Below are 23,037 nucleotides of genomic sequence, written 5' to 3'. Positions count from 1 at the left end.
AGCCAGAGGAAAATAAAATAGTGCCAATAAGTGGAGCATCCTTGGCAAAATGAGTTAGCAGAGCATGCAACAGCAGTGAGAATATAAAGAGCCAGCCACAGATTTGGTGGATGGAAACAGTTCGCTATTCAGAGAACATTATTAAAATCAGGAAGATTTCCTAAAGGGGGGCACATTTCGGATAACTGCATCAAACCTCGATTCGGCCTGTGACTATAAGTGATCAAAGTGCCTGAGACTAAAGAAAAAAGTGGGGGCTGGGTGGCTCAGTCAGTTAAGCATTTAACTCTTCCTTTCCGCTCAGGTCATGATCTCACGTTTCATGAGTTCGAGCCCTGCATCGGGCTCCAAGCTGACAGTGTGGAGCCTGCTTGGGATTCTCTCTCTACTTCTCTCTCTGCCCCTCCCCTGCTAGCTCTCTGTCTCTCTCAAAAATGAATAAATAAACTTACCAAAAAAAAAAAAAAGATGTGTTTTTTCCTACTCAGATCCCTACTTATTGAATAATCCTTAAAATTAAGTCAGCAGTAACAATTTCTCACTTCAAAACCCTACGCTAGTTAAGTGCTAGCAATGAGAAAAGAAAATTAGCACCACTTTTATAATAGAGTCTATTTTTCAGAGAAAGACAAATACTGTATGATCTCATATAGATGTGGAATCTAAAATACAAAACCAAAAAACGCCAACAAAACAAAATCAAACCAAGCATGTGGATACTGAGACCAGATTGGTGGTTCACAGAGATGGGAGGTGGAGATGTATGAAATGGGTAAAGGGGGTTGAAAGGTACAAACTTCCACTTGTAAAATAAGTCATGGGGATGTAATGTACAGCATGGTGACTATATGGCATATTTGAAAGTTGCTAAGAGACTAAGTCTTAAAAGTTCTCATCACAAGAAAGAAAAATTCTGCAAGTATATATAGTGATGGATGTTAACTAGACTTATTGTAGTGATCATCTGACAATATATACAAATTTAGGATCATCATGTTGTACACCTGAAACTAATATGATGTTGTATGTCAGTTATACTCCAATAAAAAGGTCTGTTTTTCTTTCTCTTACAGATGCTGTATTTTACAGATGCAAAAGTTGTCTATACATACTATTTGCATTAGTTAGATTGTATAAGACTAAAGGTTTCACTTTACTAGCAGTACTTTAGTATAAATATCTCAAGGGGTGCTTGAGTGGCTCAGTCAGTTAAGCATCTGACTCTTGATTTCAGCTCAGGTTATGATCTCAGGATTCGTGGGATCAAGCCCCCTATTGGGCTGTGCACAGAGAGCACAGAGCCTACTTGGGATTCTCTTCCTCTGTCTCTGCCTCTCCCCTGCTTGCACTGTCTCTCAAAATAAACAAACTTTAAAAAAGTATGAATATCTCAAAACTGATTGACTGAAAACAGTGCAGTTTTCATGATATAGAAGATAATGGCACTCTTAGTATATTTGAGAAAGTATCTAGTACTGCTATTTGACAATATAAAGCCCACATCTAGGGTATCTTGGGGAGAAAAAAAATCACTCAACTTGGGTTAGCAAACACACAAAGGGAAGAAAAATAATTCTCCCTTATGTTTGGGTTTGGTAATAGGATATTAGTGGATTTCTATAAGTTAAAAACACTTTAAAATTTTGGCTTCTCTAGCCTTTTTACCCTGAGACTGTATTTACATGTTTTGTGTAAGAGCCACAAAGTACCCCTTTTTGATTATGTAAGTGCTTGGGACAAAGTTAGATATAATGGCAATTCCTGTGGGACCCCTGCAAGCTTGGGGGCACAGAAGCAGGCAAGCTCTCGATTGCTGGTAAGGCAGTGTGGAGGTGGGAGTTTCCACTTCTATCGGAGGTTGGGAGACAGACAGGCGTGGAAAGGATACAAAATTGTATTCTTTAAACAGGAACACCGTGTCAAACAGAGAGGAACAGTGGTATAATGAGTGGAGAAATCAGAAGTACCTGCAGGTGACGGCTGAATCTAAAGAGTGAAAATCTCTGTGTTCTTCTCTCGCATCAAATCCATCCTGCTCTCTCCTTCCATTCCTCTTCCTTTTACCTTCCTCTTATTCAGTCTTGGTAACAGTACATAAGCCGCACATCCCAGTTGCAAGGAAAGGGCTGATGGCCTTTTAGATGGTTTTCATGAGAATATCCATATCTCCCTTTTGGAAATTTTCAGACTTGTTAAAAAGAATCTTAGACCTAAAATGTTTGTTTGAGCTGCTTATTTCTGTTGAATAAAGAGGCATCTTCTGTTTTCTTTCTACAATGCAATGCTGTATCCCCCTTGGATATTCGGTGTTGTCCATGGACCAGCAGCATCATTGTCACCAGGGAGCTTGCTATAAATGCAGACTCTTGGGCCTGTCCCTGACTGACTGAATTAGAATCTCATTTAGTAAGATCTCCAGGTGTTGTGTACGAAAAGTAGAGAAGCACAGCTTTCTCCCTTCCTGAAAACAGAATCAGCTCAGAGTAATATACACCAGACAACAGAAACTTTGAGATATACATGTGTGCTAGGGTGAGAGCTATACAGTTGAGAAGCATGTAAGACCATTTGCCCACCTTGAACAGTTGTTCTGTGAAAGGGGATTCAATGAGGTTCTGAGATAAATCAACTATTATGGGCCACATGACCTCTGTAAGTTATTTCTAATGCTTGGTAGCACAGAAAATGTAGCTAAATTTGTACTATTATTTACATTCTAATAAAGTTAATATTATTAGAATGTAAATAATAGTATAAATTTGTATGAACTCAAGGGAAGACTTAACTTCCTACTATCTTTTTAAAAAATTATTTTCTTTAAGCTTATTTTTTTTAAGTATTTAATTTTGTTATATTTGAGATCTTAGAAAAATTTAGTCTTTTACTAACAGGATGTATTGTTGATTTTGTTAAACAAAAATGTATACATTTAAGAAAATGAGTAGTAATTACATTTAATATTAATAGATATTATCTCAAGGGGTGCCTGGGTGGCTCAGTCGGTTAAGCATCCGACTTCAGTTCAGGTCATGATCTCAGGGTTCATGAGTTCAACCCCTGCGTTGGGCTCTGTGCTGACAGCTCAGAGCCTGGAGCCTACTTCGGATTCTGTGTCTCCCTCTCTCTCTGCACCTCCCGTGCTGGTGCTGTCTCTGTCTCTCATTAAAATTTTTTTTTGAATAATAAATATTATCTCAGTGTTTTTACAGAGATAATTTACATAGCATGAATTAGATAATTGAATCTATGAAGAAAATATTACCTTAGAGAGTGGAAGCTAATTAACATTTTACTTCAGTAATAATTAAGGGCCTAACAAGTAATTCTTTTTTTTAATATGAAATTTATTGTCAAATTGGTTTCCATACAACACCCACTGCTCATCCCAAAAGGTGCCCTCCTCAATACCCATCACCCCCCCTCCCCTCCCTCCCACCCCCCATCAACCCTCAGTTTGTTCTCATTTTTTTTTAAACATTTTTATTTATTTTTGAGAGATATAGAGCGTGAGCAGGGTAGGGGCAAAGAGAGAGGGAGACACAGAATCTGAAGCAGGCTCCAGGGTCTGAGCTGTCAGCACAGAGCCTGATGCAGGGCTCGAACCCACAAACTGCAAGATCATAACCTGAGCTGAAGCTGGACACTTAACCAACTGAGCTACCCAGGCGCCCCTGTTCTCAGTTTTTAAGAGTCTCTTAATGCTTTGGCTCTCTTCCTCTCTAACCTCTTTTTTTTTTTTCCTTCCCCTCCCCCATGGACTTCTGTTAAGTTTCTCAGGATCCACATAAGAGTGAAAACATATGGTATCTGTCTTTCTCTGTATGACTTATTTCACTTAGCATAACACTCTCCAGTTCCATCCACGTTGCTACAAAGGGCCATATTTCATTCTTTCTCATTGCCACATAGTATTCCATTGTGTATATAAACCACAACTTCTTTATCCATTCATCAGTTGATGGACATTTAGGCTCTTTCCATAATTTGGCTATTGTTGCAAGTGCTGCTATAAGCATTGGGATACAAGTGCCCCTATGCATCAGCACTCCTGAATCCTTTGGGTAAATTCCTAGCAGTGCTATTGCTGGGTCATAGGGTAGATCTATTTTTAATTTTTTGAGGAACCTCCACACTGTTTTCCAGAGCAGCTGCACCAGTTTGCATTCCCACAAGTAATTCTTTTTTAAAAGACCTTCACTGAAATATACTTTATATACCATAAAATTTATGTTTTAAGTGTGCAACTCAGTGGGTTTTAAGTAGATTTCAAGACCTATGCTGCTGTCCCAACAATACAGTTTTCCATGACCCCTCCCAAAAATCTGTTATGTCTTTGCAGTCAATCTCTGTTCTTACCCCTAGCCCCAGGCAGCCACTAATCTTTCTATGATTACAGATTTGCCTTTTCTGGACATTCTCTATAAATGGAATCATATATTTGGTCTTTTGCCTCTGGCTTATTTGATTTAGTGTAATATGTCTGAGATTCATCTTTGATGCAACATGTATCAGTAGTTCATTTCTTTTTATTGCCAAATAGTATTCCATTGTGTGCAGGTACCACATTTTGCTTATCTATTCTCAGAGAATGGACATTTGGATTGTTTCCACTTGGGGGCTATTATGATAATGCTGCTATGCACATTCATGTACATGTTTTGGTGTAAACATATAAGGAATTCATTCTTAAGGGTAATGTCTTTGAAAGGCTGTTTAATAATTATGTATCCTCATACTAAGTCAAATGTTGAAATATCTAGTTGAAATAGGAGGGTAATGATGTATGGCAAAATGAAAAATATCATCCAAAAATGAGTTATATATACATGTTTAATTTTAGAAGAAATATAATAAAAATAACATGCAAGTATAACTTTAATTTCAGGTGCTCCAATATTATCTCAAGGACTACGGCCTGAACAAGAACTACAGCTGTGGAATGAGGTAAAGAATTGTCCTTATACAAATTAGTGGAAACTTTAACCCTCTTTGAAAATATCAAATGAAATAATATAATTGAGTTTTGGGACAACTATGATTTTATTAACATTCTGGTATCATAATATTCAGAATTCTTTTGAAGTGAAAAAAGGAAAGATTAAAAAAATAAAACAATTACAGTAAATGACAAAGCAAGATGGCAAAATGAGCCCTAATAATAGAGTAATTACAATAATGTGAATATACTAGAATATGCCATTTAAAGACAGAAATTCTCAGATTGAATTTTTTTTAAAGATCCAGCAATATGCTATCTATAAAAGTCTCACTTAAGACGAAAAACAAAAGAAGGCTAAGCAACAAGTATGGAAAAGGACATACCAAAGAGCCCCGAACACCACGTGGCATAGTTTTATTTTATATATTTTTTACTTCTTTGTCTCCCATATATGGTAACATACAAACATGCAGTCTGATTAAGTGGTCTCATGTTACAGGGTCGTGAGGGATGTTGTCACATACATACCTGTATAGCCAGGTTGCCTTGAAGTTTTTTTTTTCTTTCCTTAGGGAGGGGACCCTACCATATTCCCCCCTTGCTTGGGGGAATATGCTTGGACCCCAAGCATGCTTGGACCCCTCTATTTAGGGTCAAAGAGCATCATCTTGGTTTAGAGGTTTATATAGGCCATCCTCCCACATATCTAGTATAGTCCACCTGGGGCCTGCTATTTGATAGCTGCGTTGACATTGTCCCAGGTCTCTCAGAGATGAGAGAAGTTAGACAAGGGGTGAGGATCTGGCTCAAGGTGAGATGAAAGGTGAAACCCCCAACATTGGGTTTTCCAGACAGTTGAGTTATAAAATCTTTGGCTTAGGCATGTTAAGTTTTTAACAGAGATGACGATGAACTTTTCCCCCAGTAGACAAGAGAGTTTTTCCCAGTAAATGCACTTTTGAAGAACCAAACCCCGGTAGTAGGACTGAGGCACTTTGTTTTACTATAAGGTTTGTGGAGATCTAATTTTCTAGTCTCTTCTGGCCATTGTTTTCCCATGTTAGTACCAACGAAGTATCCTATCCACAAAAGGAAGGTGAGTGTTCATAGAAACCTCTCATCACATTTCCAGCTGGCCAGGGCGGCCTTGGCCAATCCTGTGGCAAAGAGTAGAGCACGAATCACAATAATAGTGAGAAACTAGGTGTGACAGTGCATCACAGTAAGGAAACATATAGAAAATAAGGACAGTCTTTTGTTCCACTGGACCATCGATTCTTCCAGCTTCTGCCATGTGTAGATTAGTCAGCTTCCGGAGTGACTAAAGCAGGGCTGTAGTCTCCCAGAGCCTCTGGAGTTGCAGATTGCTTCTTCCATATGGTCAGCTTGCATGGCATTGATGGATCAGGAATGCACTCCCAGTTTCGAGATGCTGGCTTCACTCTGCTGTAGTGCATCCAGAGACCCACTTTGCCTACCTTACTGCAGTAGGGGTGGACAAAATGACAGTGAACGGGCCCCTCCAGGGAGCTTTTAGGGGGTGGACAGTTTATTTCTTTATCCATATTGCATCTCCTGGTTTAAAGGGGTGAGCCTCTGTGGTCAGATTCACAGGTAATCGCTCCCTGACCCAGTGGTGTAAGGTGGTTAGGGTAGAGCCAAGGGCCTGCATCTGTAGTCTTAGGGTTAGATTGTCTGTCTCATTTAGATCCCCCCTTATGCGCTGGATAATGGGAAGAGGGCACCCATAAAGGATTTTATAAAGGGAGAACCCCATCTGCTTCTTCAGCCTCCCACTTGCAGCTGCCTCCCTGAAGGTCCCTATCTCTCCCTGTCTAATGTTAACCCTTTCCCTATTTATTTCTCCCCTGGAGCAGGGCCTGTAACTGCTCTTAGGGAACAAGATTGATGACCACTCTGGCTTCTTCAAGCTGATAAGGACGGTGTGGGGGTACAGCAGTTAGAGTCTACCCAAGGGTCAGTCGAGTGGCCCACAGTATGGTTTTACAGGAAGGCTGGCAGGCATGAGGCGGCATAAACATTAGCAGATACAAAGAGAAAAACACAAAGTAAAGACTATACTGACCAACAAGATGCCATCTGAAGATAATGTCTACAGTTTCCAAACCTGTCAAATAATCTAGGAGAGACTCTGACTTTGTAAACAACGTATGTCAGGGGATCTCTCATAACCCAGGTGATGGAGAAGCAGGAGCAGTAAGTAATCAATGGTGGCTCTATTTCCAAGAGTTTGGCCCTAACTTAATTAAAAACACTTTTTTTTAAAAAATCATCTAATGCTTGTGAGGTATTATTTAGAGTTTTGTTGAGTATAAGCAGACAGTTTGTTTTATTTTGAGGTGTAAAATTTTTCTAAGAGCCAGGAGTTCTACTAGAGAAAGAGTCAAGGCAGCCATTTACCATTATTAATTTGCAATTTTTTAGGTAAGCCAGATCTGGGTATTATTTCATAAAGCAGAATTTTTATTACTTTTTGTGCCTTCTCTGTCTTGTAGGGGAAGGCCTTTACCCAGTTGGTAAAAGTATTAACCCATACCAACAAATGTTGGAATTTCTTTGACCTTGGCATGAGTGAAACCTAATTGTCAGTCTTTTCTGGATGGCCTCCAGTTCGTTGATTGCCTGAGAATGAAAGTTTGTGGTTGAAAGGATTGTTTCTAAGACATACTTCACAGGCTGATACTACTTGCAGAACGGTCCTTGACAAATTTTTTTTCCAGTAAACATCCTTTGGGCCCTTTGGTAAGTTTGGTCCCTCCCTAAATGAAAGGCATGATGCTGTGTTTTAATGACCTTTTAGCTCTGTGTGCTTGATAATAGTAATTTCCCTGCTCTATTTGTAACCATCCCAAGGGCTGGAGACAGTGTCTAAGAGTAAGACCCCAGTTGTTTGTTTGTTTGTTTGTTTGTTTGTTTGTTTGTTTTGAGAGGTGGGAGGAGAGTAAATGGGATTGAGTCTCCTTTAATAATTGGTATAGTGGGCAAACTATTTTCCTGAACCCTGTTATCTATAGCCTACAATATCCAGTAATTTTCAAAAACTCACATAATTGTTTATCTGCCCTAGAGTTAGTACCACCATAGTCTCTAATTTAGTTATAATGTCTCTTTCTAACAAGGGAGTAAGGCTTTCTGGTATTATCAGGAAAGAATGAGAAAAAATTAGGTTTTCCCACATACATCCCAGGGGCTGAGAGAAAAATTTAGTTAGTTTTCTGGAGATGCCTCTAATTGTCATGCTGCGTTTGGATAGTTGGCCTGGAGTGGAAAGGAGGACAGAAAAGATAGCTCTGGTGTTAAGAAGGAAATCAACCAGTTTTCCTTCTATATTCAGAGTTACCTGAGGTTCTGGGTTTCTGATAGACAGTTGGTTTAGGGGAGCCACCATGAAGAGCCCCAGGACCTGGTTAGTCCCTTCCAGGGACACTGTTTATCTGAGCCCTCACAGATAGAGGTCCCCGAGGGCATTCAGATCTCCAGTGATTGTTTCCATACAAGGGGCATGGCTTATGGGGTTTTCATTTTGGTTGTCCCCTCTGAGGACGGTCTAATTTTAGTGCTCTGAACGGCCATATAAATGGCACTTGGTGCCAGGACCTTGGGAAGTCCAGTCTGACATAATATGTAAGGCCACAACTAAGGCCTCAGATTTCTTTTTTAAGCCTGCTTTTCTGTTTTGTTTGTAATGTACCCAATTGGCAACTAGTAAGAGCTCCTCCAGGGTCCCTTCAAGGCTAACAGCCAGTTTTCACATTTTTTTTTTTAATATCTAGGGCTGATTGAGTGACAGATTTGTCCTTTAAAATCATCTCAGCCTTAGGGGTGTCAGGGAGATAGCCATATATTTAATGAGAGCCCCCCTCAACATCTCCAGGAAGCCCATTGGGCTCTCATTTTGTGTTTGTAAAATAGTGGTTAAGTTAGCATAGTTTAAGGGCTAAATCTTAGATTTCCTTACATTTTTTAAAAAACCATCTGTCTCATTAAGAGTCTGATTTAACAAAAGCATTATATCTTTCTAGGTCAACTCAAAAACATATGTAATATTCTGCAAAGCCTTTATATACTTATCTGATCAGAAAATGTATCTACATCTCCTTTTATCTGTCTTACACTTTGTAAAAGTTTTTTCCTTCTGGTATCCTAGCTTCTTGTAAGGGAAACGTGCCTGATACATTACAGGGAGGGCCTGGATAAGGTGGGTAGCAGGGAGCAGAATTGTTTTTTGGTTTTTTTTTTTTTAATATATAGATTGAGGACCCTAGGAGGAGGAGGTTGAGGTAGGAGACTTCCCTTCCTCCTTCTCTAGGTCTGTTTTGGATACAGGTAAAGGGCCCTTAATTGTTTCCTCTCCTGATTGCTGGACTTTAGAAAGGGCTGCCATTAAATTAAGATCCACCTTACATTGTTTACATATATCTTGATTTTTTTCTTAAGGCCCAAAAACAATGAACATGGGGGAATTCGCTCCATTTCCTTTCACATTTGCAAAACAAGTCCACTTGTAGGGTAGTATTGTCACTGATATTTCCCTCTGGAGGCCAGGTTCCCTCTTCCAGTTTGCACTGGGGCCAAGCCTTTGGGCAAAAGAAAATGAATCATAATGCATTCCAAAGGAGTAATGGCCTTGGTAGGGGAATTACCCATCTATAGGAAAAAGGAAGAAAGTTGTCCCTTATCTCAATTTCCTATAGCTAGCCAGGAGAAACCTCATTTCCTGGCTCTGCATTTTGGTTGGCTATGCGACTGACAGCCAAAAGCCCTGTCAGTCTCGCTGAGGTGCTGGGAGTAGTCATTTTTACCCAGGCTTGACTCTACCCCTGAGAGCGGACCTGGTCTTTACTTTTTTTTTTTTTTCTTACCCCTCCATTTCCCATCTGTAGGACCTTGGGGGTATGGACGGTGACCAAGCAAAACTTTACTGGTTGTCATAGGATGCACTAATTTTGTTTTGGCCCAACAGTAACTTACATATTGATCATTGGCCATTGAGGGAGGGGTTAAAGGGCCAAGGTCAAGGTCAATTCCCCTGCCTTTTTCATCAATGCCCACATAAATATGTTTCAGCCATGTGGATATCCATTTTTGGCAAACAGTGGGCTAAGTTTAGTAAAATGGCTCTCATGTATCTTAGTAAAAGCCCTTCAGATATCATCCATTCTTCATATGGCATAGACTTCCATTCCTCTGCTAAACAGGAACAACACAAATGGGGAAGATTTGGAGACTGACACCAAGAGTATTGCCATCATTTTCCCAGCCTTTGGATCAAAGGAGGAGGAATTTTAATCTTAACCCTGGGTGCTTTTAAAATCCATTTATTTTAACCTTAGTCTGTCCTGACCATATGTAAAATTTCTTTTTAAAGATTTTCCTTCACAAACCTTCTACAACTTTTCTTTGCATTTAGATTTTGTCCCAAGCCATTTCTCTCCAAATAACCAGGCTCATTTAGGACAAACTTACTTTCTTTTACCTTCAACAAAAATATATTTCCATTTCTTATATCTTTCTTTCATATCTTTTACTTTTCTACATACAGAGTTGCTTTTCATATTGTTATTAGTTTTAACTACATTTAGCAGAATTTTAACTCTTAGAAACCTTAGTCTCTAGTGAAAAGTAAGTAGTAACCAATTGTGAACTCTATGTTACATCAGAACTTTTTAAATGGCAAATTTATGAATCCATTAAGCACAAAACATGTTTTTCTACAGTTCCAAATATCCTTCGCTTTTTTTTGCAACAAGTCAAAAGCACAGACCTGCATCTAGTAGTTAGTGCTTTAGCTTCTTATCTCGTTATATATCCAATGAATTCAATCTCAATTTATCATGCAAGCAAAACTTTAACATTCTAGATTACCAGAAGACTTTGAAAGCTACCTTAACAATTACCCATGAAAACTTTGAGACTGACAAAATTAACCATCACTTTAAGTCATCCTTTTGTTAACAAATTGGAACAGAGATAACATGAGCATATTTGATCTGCAGCAAATCTAGGTAGAATAAAAGTTTGTTTTTTAATGTTGATAAACATTGTCTATCTCAAACCAACAAACTTAAATTAGCTTAAACACTGAATACATTTCATTTGGGTCCATGTAAGACAATTTGTTCCCCAGTGTTAACTTTTACGGGACCTTTGGTGGGGAAATCTGACATCAGTGGTCCTCACTCCTCGAGCCTCAAGGGTGGGAGGAGGAGCTGATGGTGAGGCATTGAGGAGCCAGTGATGCAGGCCACCCCCCAGGTGGTGCAGAAAAGGAGGGGGAAAGGGAAGGCTGAAGAGGAGAGGTGCCAGCAGAAGGCAGAGAAAGAGATTTCCTAATTCTAAGTCTTGTCAGCTCAGACAGAGGAGCAGTCTCCAGGTTTCTTTTGTTTTGTTTTCCACCAGTGGAATTAGTCAGTCAATGTCAGTACGGAGAAGGCAAGGGATTTCCCCAAAACAAAGGAGTTTTGGCAGCTGCCTGGGAATATTCTAAGGTAGACTAACCAGAGACTGTTGGCTCTAATTATCATAGTCATTGACCCAGGAAACGAAGGAGACACAAGTCCCCATACATAGTCACATGGTGACTCCAACCTGCCGCCCAGCGCCCAACGCCTTAGAGTTGCAGCTTCATTCCTCTTCCCTTGCGGAACTACTAGGGCAACTCTGGGAGGTGATCAGGCTCCCCTTCTGCCTCTTAGGGACAGGTCTGCCAAAATGAACCCCAGGTTCTTACCAGTCTGACGGGCGCTCCCCGAGCTGGTTCCTGGGCCTCACAGGTTCTGTTGGCACACATGGGGTCCTCCTGGCACACCAGGAGGGCTAATCTCCTTCCAATCAAGCGGTCCACTGGCATCAGGAGAGGCTGCTTTTCCCGGTGCCTCCAGGTTCACATCCCCGGTGGCAAAGGAGGTGGAAATGCACTATCTCTGAATCCCGGACGCAAGCCCCCAAGTAATGTAGCAGGATTCTCACACAGAGAGTTGTGACACCCAGGTTTTTCTTTCCAGGAAACAACTTTATTCCTGTTGGCACCACTCAGTTGGGTTCATATGCAAAGAACTGAGCCCCAAAAGCCACGTGGTGTAGTTTTTGAAATATTTTTTACTTCTTTGTCTCCCATATATGGTAACACACAAACATGCAGTCTGGTTAAGTGGTCTCATGTTACAAGGTCGTGAGGGATGTTGTCACGTATGCGTATAGCCAGGTTGCCTTGAGGGTTTTGTTTTTGTTTTTTGTTTTTTCCTTAAGGAGCGGACTCTACCACAGGTTTAGCATCTGACTCTTAGTCTCTGCTTGGGTCATGGTATCATGGCTCATGGGATTGAGCCCCTTGTGGGGCTCTGTGCTGACAGCAGGGAGCCTGCTTGGGATTCTTCTCTCCCTCTGTCTCTGCCCCTCTCCCCATGTGCTCTCTCTCTCTCTGTCTCAAAAATAAATAAATAAACTTTAAAAATTAAAAAAAAAAAAGAAAAATTAACAACAAAAGTATAACTTCAATATCCCATCTGTTTTGAAAATAAGTAGCATTTTGGTAAATAACCCTAGGCTAAAGAGGAAATTCCAAGATGGTTAGAATTAAATGACATAAAAATATTATAAGTCAAAATTTGGGGGTGCCTGGGTCAGGCGGTAGAGCATGTGACTCTTGATCTCGGGGTCATGAGTTCAAACCCCATGTTGAGTATCGTTGGACTGTGCTCAGGGCAGACCAGAAGTGCCTGGGAGTAAATGCACCCACCACTGAGAATACCCCTCAGTTGGTGACCCAAGGGAATTGGTGGATCAATACCTTAGCTGCTGGATCAATCCCTCAGTTGGGATACTCTGAGGTCTGTTCTGCATTGGTTCCCAGAATTCCCTAGATAGACTGATTCCAGTTACCCATGGTGGTAATCTGCTTGATGACATACACTTTATCAAATTCCTTCTCTTCCCTGTTTGTCTCCTCCACTCTTCTATGAGTGTTTTTTGGGTCGTCTCCCAAATAACCTACTTGTATCCACATCCCTATCTCAAGGTCTGTTTCCAGGAAAAGCCAAACTAAGACAGAAATGCACATACACATAAATAACTCTCAATAAAAGTAACATTAAAATTCACAGGGAAAAGGACAGATTATTTGGCAAATGGAGGTTGAGAAGCTTGCTTGCTGTATGGAGAAAAATAAAACTAACACCCCATTGTACTGTATATAAATGTAATGATATACATTTTGTAACGTATATAAATATCAAACCACTGTGTTGTGCACCTGAAACAAATATAATATTTTATGTCAATTATTCATCAATTAAAAAACACCTAAGAGGTGGGCTCCAAGTGGATTAAAGATCTAAATATAAAGTGTAAAATTATAGAGTTAATAGAATCTATCTTTTCTATTAGGAAAATATCTTTGTGAACTAGGAGCCAGGAATGCCTTCTAAAACAAAATTTCAGGGGCACCTGGGTGGCTCAGTTGGTTAAGCATTCAGCTCTTAGTTTTGGCTTAGGTCATGATCTCACAGATTTGCATTAACAGTGTAGAGCCTGCTTGAGATTCTCTCTCTGCACTTCCCCCATTTACACTGTCTCTTTCTCTCTCAAATAAATAAATAAACTTTAAAAAAAACCCACAAAATTTCCAATATAAATCATAAGGCCAAAAATATGATAGTAAAGATTTCTTTCAAAAGGACTACATTTAAAAAGGAAGAACCTTTGAATGATGTTGGCTATGTCTAAAACTGACAAAGGATTAATTTCTAGACTATCTAAGAAACTCTATCAAACCAATTGGATAAAGATAAGGATCTAAGGTAAAAGTTGTCAAAGGATAGAACAGACAATTTACAAAGAAGAAACCTAAAAGGCCAATAAGCATGTAAAGAGATGCTCAGATTCATTAGTAACAATGAAATGAAAATCAAGACAACAACGAAGTGTTACTCTCTACCCATTTAGATTGGCAAAAAAAAATTGAAATCTAGATAATGGCAAGTGTTAGCAAGGATGTGGGTTGTACAAACCTCATGCATTATTGGTGAGAGTATCAATTGGTGGAGACATCTGGAAAGCAACGTAGATATCCCCATGATCTAGCATTCCCTCTCCTGGGTAGATAGCCCAAAGATAACTTCAGTAGATTCATAAGTGGAGGATAAATACAAGGAGGTTGATTACAGCTTTGCTTGAATAGAATTGGAGGAAACCCAGCTGTCTATCACTGGGGAGCGGGATAGGCAATAAGCGTGTTGTAGATGCATGTGTAGATGCACATTGTAGAGTATTCTACAGCAGCTAGGAGCAACATACTAGATGTCCCCAGTAACATGGATAGATCTCAAAGTATAGTGTTAAATGGAAAAAATAAGGAAACACCATACATGCACACCAAATAGTAATACAGATTTTTCAAGAACATAAACAAATGAAGGATACACATCAAATACATAAGAAGAGTTGCCCACGTGTGGATGAAATAGGAGTAGGAAATTGAAATATAAAAGAATAAATAAATAAATAAATAAATAAATAAATAAAGCAGGTTCAATGATGATTGTGAACTAAGAGCTGAGGAGAATATTCTGTTCACCTAAGCCACCACTAACAAAATACATAAAGGAAGAGATAAGATGGATAGTAAGTGCCAAGTACTAAGTAATCTCTAATAGCATAAAAATTCATAAAGTCAATTATAATGTTCTCTGCCTTAGTGTATCAAAATACATGCTAGAGGCATATAAACAAGATGAAGAATAATTTTGACAACAGACATTAATGTATAATACAGAAACATTTATTTTAGCTTGGAATTATCTATATTTCTGTGGAAAATCTTTGAAAAAATATTTTAGATGAGAAAGCTGGGGGAAACCTCAAATAGAGTTGTAAAAGCACTATAGATTCTTTTATAGAAAAAGATATTTAAAGAAATTAAGATGCTAAAACTTGTACTTTTCTTCTGGAGGTTTTAAAAATTACTGAGCTCTTCAGACACTAGAAACACATCCTTTTCAAACCATTTACAGAGACCTAGCCATTTTCAAACAGATTCATCAATGGATTTTGCAGAGTTCTCAAAAGCAATTAGTGGCACTTAAAACCATTAGGGCCACAAGCTGAGTAAAATGAATAAATGCTTATCCAAGTGGAAAGTGGGTGAGCAATGTTGCTGTGCCTTTTAAAGAAAAGAGAACAAAGATTGAAAAGCTTTGCAATTATCTCCCAATTTGATTAATTGGTGTTTTCTTTTTCTTATTCGGATATTTTTATGCAAACAACATTGATGCACTGATTCATTAGCCCTTAGGTTCAAGAGTTTGCTGTTTTGGGACGCGGGCACCTCACCCACGCAGCAGCCTGGTCTGCGGGTGGACAGCTTTGCCTTTGAGCATGTGATATCTGCAGCTAAGTATCACAAAAATGTCACTGGAGGAACCCGTTCCTCCTACCCTCTAAGTAACTAAGCAAACTTAGCAAACTAAGTAACATTTGGAAGCGATATATTAAAGCATTGGTCACAATTCAAAGCTTTAAAAAAGGTATCTTTTTGCCTTTCCCCTTTTTGCCTTTCCCCTCAGTTGACTTCTCTTTTTATTTTGTTTTCTTTCCATAGGTTCAATGCAATTTAATTAAAGAATATTTATTGAACACTTATTCTGGGCAAGTTAGATATGGCATAACCTCCGCCCTCAAGAAGTTTATCACTGTGTGTGTGTGTGTTTGCAGTCATGATTCCGGATTTGTATGGCATGGAAGAGGGAGGAGGTGGGTGGGCACAAGGAATGACTGGAATAGAACAATTTCCTAAATATTTGTGACATCTAGAGAAGATAGGAGGCTCTGTGAGGATAAAAGGAGAGAGACATTAAGCCTTTGCTCTTATATGATATTGTATGCCTTTGTTATTCTCTAAATTAGAGAATCATATATTTAAGTACATGTTCACTTGGAAGCAGTAAGGAGCATGAGGAATTATGACCAAAGAGTATGATTATTCCCCCTTCAGTATAGTATAATGATGGAAATTAAATTAAACTGATCAGCAAAGAATTCTGAGATGTTGACCATAAATAGGACTCAACCTAAATCATCCCAGACAGACACAAATCAGTACTGTTTTTTTCCAGTCCCATTTTAAAAGGCCAGCAAAGAAATAAATGCCATAAACTACTCCAGACATCCATCTTAGTGTTTAACTTTTGCAGCACAGTTAGTTTAGTGATTAATATAAAGCTCTTATAGTACAGTTTAAAGTCTTTCAGTTTTTCTCTTAGAAAAAGAGATAAAGGCTGAGAACAGCTGTCAACTGTAGTTCAATAAACCTTTTTTTTAATCTGTAAAGATTTCTTTATTGCGACCACAACAACTAATATTCTCTACTTCTATTACTATTACAAAAATACAGCAGTATTTTATTGTATTGCCACCTCTTTTTTTCATAAAGACCATTTGATATCAGATTTTATTTATAAAATTCAAAATGTCCCTTAGTTATACAAAACACAGATGATTGTGTGGAACATCCATTTCACGGTAACTTCCATCAATGCTAGAAGTCAACTACAAACAGTATCTCCATTTAGATTTTCCTCATATATATTATATTGTCATTAATCTTCAAAGGAAAAACAGATATGCATGAATCCCACCACATGAAGAAGAGTGTCACATTATCTTTCATGCAGCAACAATCATCACATGATTTCCCACACCCACTAGGGAAAACAGGTATTTCAATGAAGTGATTTGAGAGTAGAAATACATTAAAATTTGCTAGTTACAAATGTCAAATAAGGTCAATATAAAAAAGCATGTTGTAATTAATTATACCTGTCCAAAAATCCATCCCCTTTATCTTTTGAAGCATGCTAGCAAATACAGTATCTAAGCATTTAACTTATATTCCTTCTCATACTCTGGCTTAAAGTAATGTCTGAAAGGAGTCACTGACTTACTGCTTTCTACTGTCAATCGTGACATTTATTGATATTTGATGTTCAACTAAATACTTTTCTAAATTTTTATCTCTCTAAAGTTATATTCCTTTATGCACTCTGGTGTTTTCTAAACTGTGTATTTACAACAAAGGTCTTTCCTCTTTCATCACATTTCCAGGGTTTGAATCTAGTGTGCCTTTGGGGATACCGAATAATGACTAAATTCCAGTTAAAGACTTTGTCATTTTCTTTACATTTTATGGTTTCTCTCCTGTATGGTATCTATGATGGTGAATAAGTTGTGAATTCCAGCTAAAGACTTGCCACATTCTTTATATTTGTAAGGTTTCTCCTCAGTGTGAACTCTGAAATGGTGAGTAAGGGTTGAAAAGTCCTTAAAGGTTTTACCACATTCTTTACATTTGTAAGGTTTCTCTCTAGTATGAATTCCGTAGTATTAAATAAGGTTTGAGCACTGATTAAAGGGTTTCCAAAATCTATTTTCTTTTTGAGAGAGAGAGAGAGAGAGAGAGAGAGAGCATGCATGAGGGGGAGGGACAGATGGAGAGGGGGCAGGGAGGGGGTGGGGAGAGAGAATTCCCAAGCAGGCTCCGCACTGAGCCTAATGCGAGGCTGGATCCCACAACCCTGGGATCATGACCTGAGCTGAAATCAAGAGTCAGATGCTTAACAGACTGAGTCACCCAGGGACCCCAAGGCTCAAATAATGTTAATAAACACCTGAGGAGTCACTTTCCAGAGAACCATGATAAATGTAATAAATGCGAGGAGATCTTTTCTGAAAGCTCAGACCTTATTATACATGAGAGTATCCATATTGGAGATAATCCTTATAAATGTAATGAATGTGGGAAAGCTTTTAATGAGTCCCCCAATCTTGCTGAACGTCAGAGAATCCATGTTGGAAAAACCCATATAGATGTAATGAATCTGGAAAAGTCTTTAGTCGGTCGTCAATTCTAAATAGACATAAGACAGTCTGTACTGGAGAGACACCTTACAGATGTAAAGAATGTGGTGAAACCTTTACTGATTCCCCAATAAACCTTGATTGCAAATAGGATCCTTTCCTGATGCTGTCTTCTTGGTAGAGAACTAGTAGATTGCTGTTGTGTAAGAGTTTTTTCTGGGTGCTATGTATCAAGCTACTTTTCATTTAGCACTTCTATTATCATGTTAATTTAGATGATGTGATTAGACTTACATGATAAAGAACCACATGATAACAGGGTGCTCCTTAATTTTGAGGCCATTCTTTCTTCATCACTCGTGTTTCTCAGGCTGAATACCCAAAGTGTGTTTCTCTCAGTATTTGAAGCATCTGTATACTCTCTGGCGATCCCTATCAACTGTCCTTGGGGACCATTTAGCCCTGTGGCTGGAGGTAAATCTTGGGGAGATCCCAATTCCAGGACTTCCTTAGAAAGTTTAAGAGGCTCTTCCTGCCCAAATCCACAGTCCTGAACTGTCTCAGAACTTAAATTAATGGTACCTAGGTAACTTGACTTTGTAAAATCTACTTCCCATTTTCTGCTCTTTTCTGTCTATTTCCAAGATGTAACTGGCATTTTTTATTTTCTACAGATAGATGATGCCTGTTCGTCTTTCCCGTCCCTTGATTCTCAGCCTCAGGTAATTCCAATTGAAGATGTTTTATAGTAACATAAGCAGTTGTCACTCCATTTCTCCCTTTGGGCCCGTCATTACTTTATGGACTTATTAAACATGTCAACACTTTAGAAATTATTACATTATCCGCAGGCAATAATCAGTTCTATAAGTTTATGTTGTAAGGTCATGCTGGGGCATTTGTCTCTAAGTAAAATAGATTTGCAGATAATATGCACATATTTTGGAAATCAAAATGCTAATTTCAAAATAAAATTCTGTGTTAGATTAAAAATAAGGTGCCTCTGGTTGCATTTGGAGGCTCATATCCCAACTGTCCCTCAGTTGAGTTTGAAACCCAGGCAGAGAGGAACGTGAAGTCAGACTTGGGGAGTTCAAAATAGTCAATTTGTGAATGTGGCCTCAGATCTGATGCCCAGAGTGTTTGCTAAGAATTCCCAGACTTTAACTCCAGAATTTAATTCCCAGAATTAAACTGGGGTTAGACAGTGACCTGAGGCCTCCCCACCAGTCAGGTTTTCTGGCACCGGGCAGAGACTCGACCAAAACAGCTGGCCAGACAGCTGGCTCTTTAAGAGGAGAGGGCTGAATGTGCCCAGTTGGCTCCACTCAGTCACCTCTCAGGTAACTCTGTCCCCTTCCCACAGCAAAGAGTTCAGAGAGGGTTGGGGAGTGAGGAGTGCTAGTCTAGCTCCTGCACGCGAAGCGTGAGGAGTTGAAAATAAGCGTGTCCTCCTTACACAGCATCCACTGGACTGGACACTGCTGTTCTGTCTGCAGCTCTGCTTTCAGCACAGGTGTAGCAGAGTTAGCCTCAGTGTTGGCTCTCTCTTCATCAGTGTCAACAGTTTCCTGGATGGAGAGGAGGGCTCAGGAGAGGCTCTTGGCTCATCCTCTTTCAGAACAATCAGCAATGTGCCTGGGGCATAACACCAACATGGTCTGGCTAAGGTGCCATGCTTTGTCCTTCCAGAATGTCATCACGGCCCAGGTAGAGAAATGCTGTATTTCTCCTTCCTCAATCCATTTCTCAGTTTGCAGAGGGTCACTTGCAGGGAGTTAGTGGCATTAGATGAAAAAGCAAGACCAGGATCACAAGAGATGACATTTACGGATAATTCAAATTATAGGAGAAGCACTGATGGACATATAACATACGATGGGTGTTAATTAGCATGTAAGCTTTTGCATTGTATTTAAAATTCAAGAACACCCTCAGAATCATTTCTATTTCTGCAGTACTAAAAGGATGAATTAAAAGCTCTCACTCATCTAGACACCATGAAGCTAAATGAAGCTTCTACTGGATTTGGAGACTGTGTACCTTTTGAAGAGAGCTTGGTCAATTTACTATGACATCGTTTACATTCACTAATACAATTTTTAAAAATCACTACTTTTCGGGGTACCCGGTCAGTTAAACGTCTGGCTCTTGGTTTCGGCGCAGGTCATGATCTCATGGTTTGTGGGATTGAGCCCCACATCAGACTCTGCTGACAGTGTGGAACTGCTTGGGATTCTCTCTCTCTCTCCCTCTCTCTCTGCCCCTCTACCCCTCCCCCGCTCTTGCTCTCTCTTGTCTCTCTCTCTCTCTCTCAAAATAAATAAACTAAAAAAAATTTAAAAATCACTTCTTTTCACATTAGTTATAATTTTATTATTTATATGATATTCTGAACAGTGCTTCAAAACATTTTTACCAAATGGAAAATAAAGGTTCACAAATAAAAAATAAAGTATTAAAAATTTAGTGTAAGAAAAACTCTTAAAGAATAGTTGTAGCTCCAGGAATAATGGTTTCATGAGAAGGGTGGCTGGAAAAAATACAGTTTGTTTTAAAACTTTTCCCGTCAAACTTCGGTCTTGTTGCGAAGCCTCATCCGGCTTCAAAGCTGTGTTCTTGGGAGACGCTACCTTTATTCTTTTGTGTGTTAAGAGACACATGACACCACCAGATATATATTTTTTTATTGTTTTGTATTTTATAGCATTTCTAAATGGGCCATAAAAGGAAGTTTCAGGAATCTGTTTCCATATTTTTTATGGGGTGACCTATGTACCCAACGCTGAAGGGAAAATGTGGGAAAGAGTGTATCAGTGTTCATACTCTTTCTCTCATCCAACTCCCCAGTCACAGGCTTCACAGTCATTGCCAGTGAAACACGGGAATACTTGCAGGTCCGACGACCCAGCTCCCAGGCCACACTCGACCAACCATTAGCCACGTGTGGTATCGAGGAAATGACAGTCTCTTAGAACCTCATTTCCTTTACATACGAGAAGAACGATTCCTGTCCTTCATAACACACAAATGCATTTTAAGGACAAAATGTGAATTAGGTGTATGAAAGTGTTTTGTAAGCTAGTGAAGCACTACAGAAATAGGAGCCATTTCATATTATTAGTAAACATCCCAACAATCTGCATGGCAGACAAGCAAATGGAAGAGAACAAAGCAGGCCTCTGATGTGCTGGGGAGGATGTTCAGAGAAGCTGATCCATGACTCCATCTGTATCCCTAACTTCAGCCCACCATGTTAAACATGCACTGTTGTTCAAAGGGTGAGAATATGGGTGACCCCAAATAATCCTTTCTGACGTATCTCCTACATGAAGAGTAACTTCAGTTGTAAATCCAGCTTTACAGGCCACACATTCTTTAATGCTATTATTGTTAACTAATTGCTATGTACCTGGCACTGTGCTAAGAGCTCTACCTACATTTAATCCTTCCAAGAACTCTCTGCTTGATGTTGTCATCCCCGATTTATAGCTGAAGATACTGAAGTTTAGAGAGGTTAGGTAACCAGCCCAAGGTGACACAGCTAATGAGTAGAAATGGAACTTGCACTGCCTTTGAGCAGTGACAGGCTGCTCAACTCCACAGCCCACGTTTTTAACTACGAATTAAATTGCTCCCCCCAACACTGTTCCAGCTCCTTGTTACTTCTAACATGCATTTATTAAGTAATCAATTGTTCATGGTTCTAGTGTGCTAAATTCTGTGCAAAGCAGGTTTCGCCCCTGCTTGTCCATTTGTGTTAGTCCTCACCACACCCAGCCGGCTCCTAACCACAGGGAGCCCTGCCCTACTTCTGTGCTCAGATGCTTTGAAAAACCTGATCCTGGGGTGTGCAGTCAGCAGCCTGGAAGGGTGGTAACTCCGATGAGGTGCACCATGTGCGGCTTCTTTCCCTCCAACTCCCATTGTTTGCAAGCACTTGCAGGATTTTCAAATTAGCCACTAATGAGTAATATTCAGTGAAGCTCACAGCTTTGGCACGTAGATTCAAACTTTGCTACAAGCTGGGAGGAATAATCCCTCTTTTGGCACTGTTCTAGTTTCTCTCAGTCATACAATTTCACGGACTCTTAGAAAGTATGAGAGAACTATGTATCTGGACCACCGTGGAAGCCTTAATCAGTGCATATATACAGTACATAACATTCCCAACCCCCCCCACCCTGGTTAGAAGGAAGGTTTTACTTGTAGGAGCCAAGTTTTTGTCATGAAAGAAACCAAGGGATTTCTACAGAGTTTTGATGGGACACGAGAAGGAATCTATTCTGGGTGTTTGGAATATCCTTGCACTCCTAATATTCGACAGTTATATATTCTATGCAAATATTGTTAAAGCACAAGGTTGGCCTATATATCTTCATTTCCATTAGGCATCCAATGCACTGGAGGAGCTTTGCATCACAATTAGGAGGACTCTACCAAAGCCCCAGGTAAGGTTGGAATAGTGTTTTAATTGTAGGCAAAAAAAAAAAAAAAAAAAAAGAATTGCTCAGTGATACCTTGGTATTCCTTCTGGAAGAAAATATACCCGATTTAGGAAACATTTCATGAAGAGCCAAGAAGATCATGAGTTGGTTTTGGATAAGAAACAAAAACTTAAGTTTCTCAGGTGTCTGAGAATTTAGTGTTCACATTAATGGGGTTTACAATCATCTAATTGGAAAATCATATAGCCCTCTCATAAGATGTGCTCTAGTTCTCATGAAAGAAATTTGGGGTCATTTGGACTCCTTTTCTCATACTAGAATGGGAGAGCAGATGTATCTCAGCTTGGAGGTCAGGGCATTGTACTTTGCTAGAGAGAAGGACATTAAGAATTTATATATATAGACAGTATCAGTTTGAAAATTATATTCTTACTGTGATGTCTTGGTTTCTTATTAAAATTATTTGATTCATCTAGAAGAACTTTTTGGTCTGAAACGAGGAGAGCTGGGAACTTGAAAAATAGCTTAAGTATACCATACTTCAGATTATATTCTATATATTATAGATGAATTTATTTTAAAACTACTTTATAAGGATGAGAGAGGCAGGTCTAGAATTAGATTTTTCATTAGCAATCCTAATTTAACTATGATCATTGGTACATTCTTACTTATATACCTTTCACATACAATAATTCAAAGAAACCTTGATATTTTGAAAGCATAAATGTTTCCTGTATATGTATATACATATATATATAAATACATATGTATATA

At 39.1% G+C, this 23,037-nt stretch overlaps 1 protein-coding gene across 1 annotated transcript in view; it reads left to right on the top strand.

Annotated features, from left to right (window-relative positions):
- The window catches only part of NMU (neuromedin U), a 38,054-nt gene that overhangs the window by 2,182 nt on the left and 12,835 nt on the right, over nucleotides 1–23,037 (top strand). The window contains exons 2-4 of the mRNA XM_049630498.1: nucleotides 4,886–4,944; nucleotides 18,487–18,534; nucleotides 22,204–22,263. Coding sequence (XP_049486455.1) covers nucleotides 4,886–4,944; nucleotides 18,487–18,534; nucleotides 22,204–22,263 — 167 coding nt within the window. The remainder of the gene's footprint in view (nucleotides 1–4,885; nucleotides 4,945–18,486; nucleotides 18,535–22,203; nucleotides 22,264–23,037) is intronic.

Source organism: Panthera uncia, chromosome B1 (assembly GCF_023721935.1).
Source record: "Panthera uncia isolate 11264 chromosome B1, Puncia_PCG_1.0, whole genome shotgun sequence".
In the NCBI taxonomy this organism is placed as follows: Eukaryota; Metazoa; Chordata; class Mammalia; order Carnivora; family Felidae; genus Panthera; species Panthera uncia.
Note: the sequence above shows the minus strand (reverse complement) of the source record. Positions and strands in the feature narration are given on the sequence as shown.